At 39.1% G+C, this 14,168-nt stretch overlaps 1 protein-coding gene across 3 annotated transcripts in view; it reads right to left on the reverse strand.

Moving 5' to 3' along the window:
• Positions 1 to 14,168, reverse strand: part of LOC133507217 (plexin-A1-like) — a 215,625-nt gene that overhangs the window by 79,234 nt on the left and 122,223 nt on the right. For all 3 annotated transcript variants that reach the window (XM_061832037.1, XM_061832035.1, XM_061832036.1), the window contains 4 exons: positions 11,955 to 12,078; positions 10,463 to 10,616; positions 9,608 to 9,707; positions 1,463 to 1,577 (listed from right to left, as the gene is read on the reverse strand). In XM_061832037.1, the coding sequence (XP_061688021.1) occupies positions 1,463 to 1,577; positions 9,608 to 9,707; positions 10,463 to 10,616; positions 11,955 to 12,078 (493 nt within the window). The remainder of the gene's footprint in view (positions 1 to 1,462; positions 1,578 to 9,607; positions 9,708 to 10,462; positions 10,617 to 11,954; positions 12,079 to 14,168) is intronic.

Consider the following 14,168-nt stretch of genomic DNA (forward strand, 5'->3'; position numbering starts at 1 on the left):
GGCAACCAGTTCAGGGTGTACCCTTCCTCCTGCCCGATGACAGGTGGAATAGGCTGCAGGACTCCGGTGACCCTAGTGAGGATAAGGATTTATTTCAATTGCATTATTTCCTTTGAAAAACAATTTTTGAAATACCCCCAAAACTGAAGGTGTACTGGGGTGGTAGAAATGTATGTTCAACCACATAAGTTTCGCTTTATTTGTATTCTTGTAAACATGTACATCAACAGCATGGGCTGCGATGCACTAGGAACTCAGTATATATGTTTACTTGCACTCATGCACTTTCTCCATTATCACGACAGGCCTTTCCTGTTTGCCCATCCGTTGCCCCTCTGGCCTTTCTCAACCCAGAATGTGCAAGCCAACACTTGGTTCATGTCTCGTAGATGGGTCCACGAAACCACTAACATCAGCTCCATGAGGCCTGTGTGTGGTTTTTGGAAAAGGGTCAAGGCTCTTTATTGAGCCTGGGAGTTGTTTGAGATTCTACATGGGGTTGGGTTAGATGGGAGATAAAGGGGGAAGTAATTGGATAAAGTTGGACCAATTAATAAAGGCCCTTGTAACAGTGTCCAACAAGGCTTTAATCTACAGTGAGATAACATAGAGTCAGAATACAAACATAAGGACAGGGCATGTGTACGTGTGAATGCATCTATGTGTGTGTGTGTGTGTGTGTGTGTGTGTGTGTGTGTGTGTGTGTGTGTGTGTGAACCATTATTCAGATAAAACGAAGGCATGACAGCGCATCAGTCAGGGGCAAGATGCATTTTGCATCCAGAAGTTGAAAATTGAGAAGATATGTATATGACTTAATTGAGTCTGTGCTTTGTCATACAGCCATGAAAAAAGGAAAGGGTGAAATACACTGTGTAGAAAAAAAGGGGGGGATCAGTGAAACGACACTTTGTGAACATTACGAAAATCTTCGTCTCCATTTGAACAGTTGTTAATGCTTACATTTTCCATGCAGCCTGCCCAAACAGCTATTACCCACGATTGATATTTGCATTTAGGCTAATGCAACATTTGGTTATGTAAAACCAAAGCAGTAATTTCATGGACATTTATTCATCCCGGGCCTGTTTATGGCTTTATGGGCTACAACAGAATTATTACTGCACAGTAGACAAGCTGCTGTGTTACAAATCCAGATACACACAGCAGAGATCTCCAAAAAAACCTGAAGCAAAGACTAAAGAGGGTGTCTTCACTGGAAAACAATTTATGGCAAAATTCAAAGAGTGGGTTAAAATCACTAAGTGATCCCCACAGGATCACAGCACCAGTAAAAGGTAGCTACATAATGGGGAAACATGATATATTTTTGCTGAAACGTGAATTCATAAGTAAATGTATTAAAGGTGTCAAACACTTGGGTCAAGAGTAGAAGACAAAAACAATACAGTACACATAATTACACAGTGACAGGAAGCCATACAGTAAAGCACTAACTTACCTCAGAAATGTTAACTCGTCCCTCTTGGAAGGAGCAGTCATTGGCATTCTGGGTGCACATGTGGCGATACTTGCACCAGTAGCATGGAAAGGATCCGTTTACACAAGAGAGGCAACTGGAAAGGAGATGAGAGAGAAGACTTAGCTCGTTTACTTGGATGATTTGTGACAAAGCAAAATCGGACTACAATAAAGATGGTTTTGGTACATTGGAACCTTAGATTGGGAAATTTAAGCAAACTTTTCATGGAAAGTATGCTTCCAAAATCACGCAAACCTCAAAATGTTTGGCTTTTCTTTTTACTCTTTGCAAATAATGATGGGGCACAACACAAGGTTTTCCCAGTTTCCCACTTAAACTTTTAGTCTAGAGAAAGCCTTGAGAAAAACTAATCACATCAGAGGATGGAATTCAAATTATGCCATCACTAGTTGCAAAGTTAAGGTTTTATACGTTGGTTTACTTAAATTTACACTTAAGTGATGAGTAAATAATGAAATTGAAATAAGTATGACATTCAAGTGAGGACTGTTCTGTTGTTTTTGGATCAGTACGTTAAAAGTGGTTAACATTAACATTTGTATGTGATAAAATTTAGACATTTTTGTACAGCTGTGAGAAGTTTGAAATCAGAGTATGTTCATTTGTATTTCAGTAAACAGTTGTTTTTGAGAGTACGGCGTAAAACTGCATACTGAAAGTCTATACCAAGGTGTCTCTATATTTTTTTCAGATATTTTGATAAAAAAATATATTTTTATAACACACTTTCAAGTGTACACTCTGTCTGACCCAGACTAAAAACCTCCTCGGCACACCTTTTTCCCACCACTGGCCTTATTTATCACTAAGAGCTCAGTGAGTCTCCTCACAACATGTCCACTCTGTTGTGCAATTCTGTGCATCCATTGAGGCAGAGGTTTTTCTTTTGGTGCTTCCATCATTTCAAGCCTCCCATCCCTTTCCTTTGCCACAGACCGATTTTTTTTAAAAGCGCTCCTGTGTTCTTTGTCTAAAGCGCTCTTTCATCCGCAGGGCTATGGTGCCTCCACAATTTTGAATTCACCTGCTTTTGCAGAGGTGAGGTGCAGATAGACTGGCTGAAAGAACATGATGGGAGGAAAAAAAGAGAGGGAAACGGAGCAGAGATCAAAAGCAGGTGGATTTCCCCGATAGACGTGGAGACGCCAGGTATCGTGGGAGATGAAAACCACGGAGGGGGTATGTAGCCTGCGGGGCTCCGTGTGGGGGTCTCACAGGGGAGGGAGGAACTATTGTTCTGGAAGTTGGTTGGCAGCTGTAAGTGGGTTCATATGTGACGAGGCACTAACAGTGCTGCGTGACAGTTTCTAGTGCATAGTTCATCAAAGCTGGTTCAAATTATTGGCCATTCTTAGCCCTCGAGACACATTACGCTTCACAGAACTTAATTTACATGCAAACCCAGATGCCTCGTGTAAACAATACGAGTCTACAAATAAAACCTTCATTTTATTACAAAGCTCCCCAACGTATTTTGTTTTCAACACACACTCTAGGACTGAGTTATTTCGCATTCATGAAACTAAGTGAGCATATGGTTTACTTTTATTGCAATTGTAGTGAAACGACATTTAATACAAAGGTGCACGAACCTGCACGAATAGAAATAAAACAACGAATAGAAATACTGCTTTGTATTCAAGCACAACTGCCAGGTGGACTGTATGTGTGAGCTATCTTGAGAACGCCCCTGACAAGCTTTCTCAAGTACTGTATATTTTAACCATGTGCCAAATGCCAGCCACCATTTCACATATCCACATGAGAAATTAGAATTCTAAGTACGGGCCAGTGATGAAGGCCACATACAGATCCATCAAACCCTGACGTGGATTCATTTGGATCAATTAGAGCGGCTGGTTTGTTAGGTGCACACTTTAAGCGATCGTTTGCAGTGTAGGGCACTCCTTTTGAGCAAGATCACAGGCTGGGCCTTAATTCAATCCCATTCCTGCTCTAATTGACCAATTTAACATTGTGCTGAGAGAAGCTGTCCATTTACAATGAGGGATGAGTGGCTGAGGAAATAACGGGCCACTTAATACCTCGCAAGAGCAAATAAGAATGTATCACTGTTACGAATACTGGAGAGAAAATGAGGAGCCCGTACCACTTTATGTTGACATAAACCCCATAGATGAAAACAACAGAGGTATTAAGTAAATTTGTCAACAAACACGGATGTCAAGTCTACTTATAAGTGTGGAACAGTACAAGTAATCCATCTGTACCTCTGTTTCCGGGCCATGTTTCGGTACATTTTGTCTTATCTTATTTCAAGTTTATTCTTTTGAATACGTAAAAGACTCAGGACATGCTGGGTGATATTTCTTATGTTTCCTTATAAAGTATAGGCCGTGTTTCAAGCAATGGGTGCAAAATGTCTGTCAACAATTTTTACTCCCTCATCATTATATTCAATGGTGAAAACTGAACTTAATCCATGCCAATGTTTGTCTCACAATAACTCGTGTTAGAGGACATCCTTTGTTTTATTGCACCCATGAGCTGCACTTTGAAGCCAGATGGCACTTATGGCACGGACTTCCTGTTTTAAGAACTAATCCAGCTCTGGTTCCTCTGGTCTGTCTTGCTCCGTACTCAAGAATTAGCGAGAATTTCGCTGAATGATGTGAGTTGTGTCACTGAAGCAAATTAATTCACGTCAAGATTTGAATTCAATATGGACTGATAGTCTCATGCAGGAGTGGCCAAAATTATTCCTCAGATGCCCTCAACACACAAATTCGTTGTGTGTTATTACATACGTGGCCATTAAAATTTATTCTGATTCTGATACAGAACAATTGACGGATTTAATGGCCACTTTCAAATTTGTTGACTTTAATTTATTCAAAACTCAAAAAAAAATTCAAGCAAGCAATCATACTGTATATTATAGCTGTTTTGAAAAAAAGTGCTGTCTCAGTTTTCTGTTAAAGCAGAATGAAGCATTATCATAGTTGAAGATTTTCCAGTTATCTGTATTTTTCTCGATTATTTTTGTACTGACTTTTTACTTTTTACCCCTTCCTTTTTTAACAGAAATATCTTTACTTTCTACTCCTTACGTCTGAAAAATAAGCTTGTTACTTTTAAATCTTTCTTAGAGTTCATGACAAAGTGACATAAAACACAATGCTGAAAAATCAGAAACGGGAAGTAAACAAATCGAGTGCATTGTTAATGGACATCGAAGCTAAGCTAGTGGTGGCAAACCATCAGAGGATTCTGTTTGTACATAGCACGGTCAGAAACAAACGAAAAAAGATGCCTGTACATTGTGCCGTTTAAGGTTGCACAAATGTTTTACAAGGAAGCTCCGAATTGGGAATAACGATTTGGTAAGTAAGTATAAATTTGTGATTTTTTGCTGAAAGGCCTTGGGTGTGTAAGATTTTCAGACAGCTGGCTTGTTGAAGTCTAGGTCATTGGCAGTAAATGTCACGTTTGAGCCCTAAATAAAATATTTCCAATGCATTTTCCAGCTGACAAAAAAAAAAATTAATGTAAAAAAAAAAAAAAATCAAAATCCCCCAAAAAACTAATTTAGCCATAATTTGCTCACTTTCGATTAGTTTCAGTAAGTACATGGAAGCCGCAAACATACTACCAAACTGATAAATTGGGGAAACAAACTGCATAAAAGCCATGTTTTATTCAAATTGCGGTCAGTGCATAACCCAATGGACAAAACAAGAAAACCGCTATTCTTATGGACAAATTATATAGACTATGGTTTTACCACAAACTGTCCTATCTGTAATTACTGACTCAATCAACTAATGATTCATCAGAATTCAGTCGACCTTGTGGATTTACTTGCTGATAAATGCTGATGATTTCTTTTCCGTAACAGGGAACAAAGCAACAACAATGCCGACCGTGGAAATGTGTCTGCTAGAACAAATGAAGCTAGATGACTAAATGACAGGTTGAATTATGTTGCAAAATCTATCAATAAGGCAGCAATGTAGATGGACCCGAGAGGAACGTGAGTACATCGTCACAGCATGATATTGAAATGGACTAATCACGAGAAATGATCGATAGCAAAAACTTTTGTCACGTGCACGTCCACCGATGGAGAGATGTTTTTATCTATTCATTTATTTATTTATTTTTTACTGAGGCTACCATTAAAATACGGTGATTACAAATAATGTCAACTAAAGAAAGATGTGCTACATCCTCACACAACTCTACTATGACTCTCTAGGATGCTTGACACAACAGTGGCTTCAAAATAGGAGTTCAGAACATTAAAAGAGAAAGACTATCATTCAGGATTTTTAAAATAATCGATTACATAGTATATTTTTTTCCACAGTAGATCAAGGATATGTGGTCCAATGTCCTAGTCAAAAGACAGAAATACAAATGAGGATTGGTGTATGAGCCTGTTCATCATCAGGAAGGTTTTTGCTTGTTTGGGCCCAGCAGTAGAGCAGCTCGGATTGAAATTCAGTTTAGCTCAACTGTCAACTTAACAGCAAGTATCAAGAAGCAAGCATCAGTATCAGCAACAAGAACAACACAAGATTTTACATCTGACACAATGTCCAGATATGATTTTACTTTCATTTTTTATTCAAGTCAAATCAACCTTGTTCGCATTCCCAGCGACAGAAATAACGAGCAAAATGTCAGCAGGTTGCCAATGCCAACTTTCTTTGACTTTTATGATTGTGCCCTTTGAAATAGGAGACGTGTCATTATAGGTACCACCCAGGGCCACAGTAGGCTCTGTTTGACAACCCCCTACTGCTCAGTCTTTGGTCCCTTCAAGTGACCAGGGTCCCTTTCCTTAGGATCTAAAAGGCTCACTTTTAGCTCGGGTGCAACTCCGCCTTAAGCCCCACCAAGGCGCATTGCGGAATGTTTGATATTTTTCCATGTACCAGCGGTGGGCTCATTCTTTTAGACCCCCAAGTGTTGCCTTATTTCTACCCCTTTAATGGCTATCAGCTATTATTACTCAGAGGATTTGAGAAGCAGCAGACAAGCTCCATGCTCATAATGCTAATGCCTATTCAGATGCTAATCTGCAGCACTGCCTCGAGAGCGCAAGTATTATTTCAAACCTGAAATAAAGAGATGTGAATTTCTAATCATTTTTCAACCCATGGTCTTTTTGGAGTGCTAAAAACAGTTTACCTAATGAGGTATGTTTGACAGCACCGCTCTCACCAAAAATGAGTTATTTATTGGCTACTATTCACCCTTGAGTTGAATAATTCACAAGTTGATTTACACATCTGCTACTGGATCCTCTTTCTCTAGCAAGTGTGAGGAAATATAGTCATGGAAAAATTATTAGACCACCCTCACTTCAGTTACTTGTTCATTTTAATGGTGTGGTACAACTAAAAGTACATTTGTATGCACACATATAATGACGAGAACAAAAACAGCTCAGATTTAGAGTTTAATTTAAGAGCTGATAGAGCCATTTTCCATGGTTTTCTTGATAGTTACCAAAACTACTGGCAAAACAAATAAGCTTCAGCACATCAGATCGGAAAGTGTTATGGAATCAGATGCATTTCTGTCATGTTCACTATATTCTTCAAATTATATATCTTTTATGGCAATAGGCATTAAAATGAACAACAAATTGAAGAAACATTTATGGTATATATTTTTTTCCATGACTGTATATGGTGAATCATGAAATAGTGTTGTCGGAAGGAGGAGACAAAGACCTCCAGTATGGCAAAAGAGAAAGCCTTGTTCTGCTCAGTGCAACACTGCTTTTGAAACAAAGCAAGGTAAGTTGCAAAAATATGTCTTGTAAATGTGATGCAGCGCGTAAAACTCTTTGAAAAGATGGAAAAAGAATGAATGAAAACAATTGCAAAGTATGTGAAATCACGCTCTTAATTGTAACTGCACATTACACTGGTAGAACTAATTATAAAAATTGAATGGCAATTACGCACAATGACCACAGCTTGGAATAACCGGGTTTGATGTTAATACACAGTTAGCAATGTTAAACTTATATACACCAAACATTACTTCCATAAACCCAAAACAACAGATCTGATTCATGGTGGATATTGTGCATTCATGAAATAAACAATAACATAAAAGAATAGGTACTGTACATCTTTAAAGCTTAACTCCTATTCAGTGCCACCTTATCCACCCAATCTTAATAAATGGAGGGCTGAGAAATGAGGAAAAAGCTTATGGAAATATTTAATTACGGAGCAATCATGGCCGTGGGTGATTTTCTATTTCAATCTTAGCAAGCCTTAAACTGAAACAGTGGGAATTCTAATTAGATTAATAGCACTATGCAAATGTATGGGATTTTTGAAAAGGCGAGGCCTGCAACATAATCAGTTGTGTAAATAAGGAGGAGGGGTGTGTATTTTTTGGAGATGGGAGGTTGTGTGACAGTGTGCAAGTATAAATTACAAAGGAATATAATGGGATAATGGTGGCATTCAGCATTACAATATAAAGGAATATTCATGAAACATCCAAATATTGCATGTGCTTACAAATGAGCTATGCAATGTTTTCAGACTGTCTTTGTACTCTGGCTTACCGCACACCATTATGAGGAGAAATTGCCGATGTGAGAAATGGTATTGTGGACATACAACCGTGCATATTGGTGCAGTGACCTGAAGTAATTTGACCAGTAACTTTACCTGATGCCCAAGGGGCACTGTTGCTATATATATGGGAGAGAGTGCAATCATCAAAAGGGATTCTTATCTCTGTAGCTCTCTTGGCCGTAAAAGTCAGTGGCAAAGATGCCACGTGCCATATCTGTAACGTAATTAAACATGTCCATTACATCCCTCAAAGGCCATATTCGATTGTCCCTGGGAGTAGATTTAATCAGCTCAAAGGGGTAACGGCCTCAAATGGGTGCCTCTCTTGTCTCAATTCATGTTGAAGCTACTACCATACAAGAAGGAATGCCATAAATGTTAATGTAACTTCATATTGCAATTTACTCACGAGTCCTCAATGTGACACCTTTCTTTTTAATTAAGTATTCTTTCTCAGAACATAAAGGATTTTGTACCACCCTGGGTATTAAAATGCACACAGAGTTAAAGCAAATATCACTGCATCCTTATGGGAGATGAATTAAGCATGATTACACATTGTAAACCACAGCATCCTGGGGTAATTGCTACAGTTGTGGCAGGGGATTGGTGTACCACGACAGGGCAACTGTGCATCCATGTCAAAGGTCAAAGCGACAGATTCGGTGTTCGAGACATTCAGAGCTTAAACGTGCCATAAGTGACAGAGTAGGGAGAAGTGTGGCTGGGCATGTGAATGTACGAATGAGTTTGTGGACAATTCTCAAAGGAGGCTTATTTAAGATCTAGAGTGAAGCCAGAATCGAGCCCTGTGGTACCCCGGGGGCCTTCGTGCCATCTGCTGCCCTGAGGCTAATACCCCACCAGACGTTTTAGCCTCCACTGGATCAGCCATGGGTGGACTGAGGAAGAGCCTGACACAAAGGGGGGCAATTGAGGTGATTTGTTTCAGTCCTGAAGGATTATTTGATCCAAGCATCAGACACAGGACTGAAAACTAAGGTGAAAAACTGAGATAGAGAGACAAAGAGAGAGAGAGACAGACAGAGACAGACAGACAGATCGATAGATAGACAGACAAAGGCATTCTAGATCAGAGGAGACTCATTTTGACTAATTGACTGCGCTGCAGTACAGTATTTTGTCTCTTGTGTAAATAAGTAGCAGATGAAACATCTCTTTTTAATCAAGTTAGTGAGAAATGAGGTTAAACTCCAGGAGGCAGGATTATAGATAGTCCAGTAATGAATTAATAATTGAAGATTTATTAGTGTGTGTCAGATGTTAAGATGAGCCTAGAATTACCATCTCATTTCACAATCGTTACATATATACATCGCGTTCGATTTTCACTTCAAACGTAATTTGATACCCCATGTGGATGTAAAAGGGAGATGGGTGTTTATTGCGCGAGTCATCCCACAGCGACAGTGGACAGAGGGACGAAATGTGTAAGTGAGAGGGGAAGAAGTAAATGAAACCCAAGCAAATCCTTAAATGCGTGTTTGATTAACAAAACATTGTAACTTACGAATGGTGGACACTGCAGTTGTAGAAGACAAAGTCGACACTGGCAAACTTTTTGCCCGTTTCCTTGGATTTCAGATAAAGTTTTACCACACGCTTGTCACCTGAATGAACATGACAAAAAAATTTGCCATTAGGCTGAATAAATGAAAAAAAAACACCAGGATGCTGCTCAGGAAGCAAGAGTGGGTGCAGTGAAAGAGTTACAGAAATTCAACTTGGAGAAAACCTAAAGCTAAGTGACAAGACTGAATATGTATAACAAAACATGTTCATCATTTCTGTGGTGAAAATAGAAACTGACATGAGATAAGTGTGCAATAGTTGCTAAAACAAAAGATAGTGCATACTGTATGTCTAAACACAGCAATAATCACTGATTCCTGGCTTTGTAGTGTCGTTTCGAGGGAAACAAATATAAATAAGTGACTCTGAGAACAGTGCATAACGCATGATAATGGCAATTCAAAAACTGCTATTTTCAGTAAAAAAAATGAAAACTTGAGTTTGGGTGCTTTGAAATGGAACAGGCAAGCATTATTGGTAATGACAAGGTATTCTGGATAGAGTCACACTAAGCAACTCATCTAATAATGCTAAAAATATTTTCTGGTGGCTGCACAGCTGCAAAATTCTCAGAATGCACAGTAGAAAAAAAAACCCTTAGGGGGAGACATCGGCCCATGCTGATGAATTAATAGCGTCAAATGAATTCAAAGGCAAAGGGGAGAATACAGAACAAAACTGTAACAGCGACATAACTCAGAAGTTGTCAAATGAAGATATTGCTTCAATGCCAACAAAATCTCATGATTCGTGCAAGCCCCACGACTTCGTCACCCCTCTAATTATGGCCAACCTTTATTCCGTGTGATGGGGATAACGTCACGGGCAGAGGGGGACAGGCAGTAAATGTGTCCACCTTGGATCAGTCCCTCGGTCTCCACGTAGTCCTCAAAAGAGCAGTTGACTCCAACTGATAGATCAGGCACATTACGAGCCTGAAGGACCAGCTTTGGGGAGAAAGAGAGACAGGCAATCACGATGAGATCAATGAAAGGACATGGTGTATATGGATTGTTATAAGATATGACATTGGGGTTAATGGGTGCTGGGGGAGAGAGACAAGTAAGTGAAGCTGGGTTATGTGTGGGTGTGTAATGGGCTCAGTCATTTGTGTGTGCATCTGTGACAATGGCAGCTATTATAATTGTGTGTGGTAAAATACATAAAGATCGACAGTTTGGATTAGTCTGATAGCTAAATGACTTTAGCTGAATGACTTTGGAATCGCAAAAAGTGTAGGTACGATTCATTTGTACAGCACAAAGAAGGTGAAAAATGGCTTTACAGGGTTAAAATAGAAAAATCACAAACATTCTGCAGGTAACGAGAAAAAACTAACTAAAACTTACATTCCTACTGGAATGCTTACCGAAACAGCTCTGTTCATATCTTTTTTTAATTTTAATTCAAAATGGCCAGAGGAGGCAACTTTGGGAAGCACCATCCACAGTTTGGGAGTAACGGGCTGCAAGGCTCTATTACCTTTGATTTTTAATCTCATGAGAGGGATGCTAAGTAATTGGTGTTTACATCAATAAAATGACAGATCTGACCACCAAACATTCTATGAGTGACTGTTAAAAAATGTCTTGAATCCTAAATTTAACAGGCAAAGACAAAAATTGGGGTGTGGAGTAAGTCTCCAGTTACCCACTGTCACGTTAAATTTATTAGTAGATTTCAGTATTTTGGAATGCTAAAATGCCGACACAGCAAAAACAATCCCAGCTACACACCCAATTGGAGACATGAAAGCCAAACTAAGTTTAGCATTTCAAAATGAACTATGGAAAACAGAACTAAACTACACTATGTGGTGAAAATACTGGTTTCAACCAAACTGTCTGTGAAAGCATTCTGCATTTTAGGGTTAGACACTTATTGTCCTATAGACACGTAAATGTTTATGCAAGATACGTTTAAAAAAATTACATTCCACTTAAAAAAAAAAGGGTTACTCAAATATATAGCTTCATGAGAACTCAATTAACCATGACAACTGTTCGTTAGATTTCTGTGTAGGTTTTCTGTTGAAAAAAAAACTAAATATTTGATAAAAAATACACCACAAACAAATTTGGCCATTGAATTGTGACCCTCATGTATTAGCATCAGTTCTGCAAAAAATATACCCTTATTGCAAATGATTTACACATGCCTTACTGCGTTAACCATGGCAAATGCCACATTGAGACTTGGGTACAAATTCAGGTGACATTGCCACGGTAAGAACAGAACTCTGTCGTAAAACAACAATCCCCTAAATTCTATATGAGAAGGCTTACCTGCACTTCCGACATGGTGACGGAAATATTTTTGGGCTGAACGCTGAGCTCCACACACTGCCTTTGGTCCGATGCGAACCTCTGGGGTTCACTCGCTCTTTCACATCGGTCCTTTCTCGAGCATCTTAAGAGTAGTACAAAAGGAAAGGCAGAAAAAAGAGGGATGTTAGAGTGTGGAATGAAAGATGAGAAGCAAGAGAATTCAAGAATAAAGGAGCGATGGGGAAAACGTGCATTGTGAGCAGTTGAGACTGTCCTTTATGACAATCATTTTAAACATGATAAAAATGTATAACAATCACCTTTGCGCAGAAAATGAGAGCAATAACAGAAGACAAATTGGCTAATAGCTTGCCACAACCATTACTGCAGACCTAAACATCATTACCCTACTGGCCTTGACATTTGTGCATGAAACACTAAGCTGTGTGTACATCCGTCCAGCTCCTCATCTGTTCAGTTTACAGTCTCACCCAATTTAAACTTGGCAGAAGATATATAGACAACCATTAAAGTTTCACTGAGTAGTAAATATGATACAATTCAAACCCACTGCATATCAAAAGAGGTCAGCAATTTATCTTGCTTATTACTAGGAACCTAATGACGAGAAAAGGCAAGCTTTGCTGTGCAGCAGTTTTACTATTAGCCATTCATAATGCATTATCTATCACTTCACCTCAGTGCTAGCAACAACTAGTCCCAGAGGTGACTGAGAAGAGCTGATATGGCACTCTGTGTAGGATTGACAGTAATAGGGAAGCAGGGAAAGATGCTAACTGCTTCCTCCACGAGCAGCCCCATCTTCTCATTTAGTTAGTCTGGTCGAGGGATTCGTTAGTGCGGCAGCAGCCCCTCGCTCCCACCCCTTCCCCGACAACTCAAACACATACACGCATACACACACTCACGCGCACACAAATTAGAGAAATGAGTGTGCACAAAGGCGTGCATTTATTTTCCTTTCATTTTCTGCTCCTGTTCTGGTATGCTAGTGTGTGCCTATTTCCTAGAAACTGCTGCATGTTTGTGTCTGCGTGTGTGTGTGTGTGTGTGTATGTGTCCTTTTATGTATGTGTGTATCCCCGGCTTAATTCTACTGTTGATCGAAACTACCATGGCTATTAATAAGATGGGGCTAAGGGCACCAGAGGCCTGAAACGAGGCTTACAAATAATTTGCCGATTAATATTTGCCCATTTTGTGTGCAGTGCCTTTGCCGGATTTGGCAAAAGAATCAGCTTGGAAATGAGAAAGTTGTGTTCATGACACACAGTCAAGACCGGGCCAAATGGCAGGTTACCACTGGTTCAAGCCCGTTGGGATGTTGTCATTTTAATGATGGAGATGTGGTACACGTCTGATTGTGAGTGCCTGAAGGAAAGACATCTTGCTGATACGTCTTCGAGGTTGGATTAACAAGCCTGCAGAAACTGCATTACAGGAAATGCTCGCGGAGTTCTGAATTTGGTAAAACAAGTGTAACAGTGGCTGGCACTCATTTAGGTTAAAGAAAGTGTGGGTAGGGGTCAACAATTTTGTAAGCACTATTGCAAACTATTACATGTTATATATTTTATGTTAAAGGTTGGTGAAAACATTCAAGTAACCATATTTACTTAAACCATCAGGTATTTGTGCCCTGAACACTTTAGTTTTAAGTTAAAGTGAAAATTAAACTACACCAGATGTTGTGTTGGGATACTAGTATTAAAAACAGAGAAAAACCTAACCGTTATAAACTATTTTCATTAGTATTTTTTTTTTTTTTTTTTACATTTTCAACCAAAAGTTCAATGTTTAAAATCAATTCATTCATCCGTTTTCTATGCAGCTTTTCTCTTGAGTGTTGCATGTAACTAAACCCAAGTCAAGTCTTTCGGCAAAAACTGGAGCCGATCTTGAATTGGTCGCCAGCTAATCACAAAGCACATATTCCCACTCACATTCACACCTCTGAAGAATTTAGATTATTCAGCATGTTAACATTCATGATTTGTGAAAAGAAACCACCCACACAAGCATTAGGAACACATGCATACTCCCCCAAAAAAATAAAAAAGAAGTTCCAGCAACAATTCAAACCTTGACTGAACTGAAGACGTGACAACCATTTTTCCACCTTGTTGCCAAGATTGGGGATATGAGTAATTTCATGAATAGCTAAAACAATCAAAGGTGAGTTTTTATTATCTCAAACACTTCAGTTTTTTA

Source organism: Syngnathoides biaculeatus, chromosome 10 (genome assembly GCF_019802595.1).
Source record: "Syngnathoides biaculeatus isolate LvHL_M chromosome 10, ASM1980259v1, whole genome shotgun sequence".
Classification (NCBI taxonomy): Eukaryota; Metazoa; Chordata; class Actinopteri; order Syngnathiformes; family Syngnathidae; genus Syngnathoides; species Syngnathoides biaculeatus.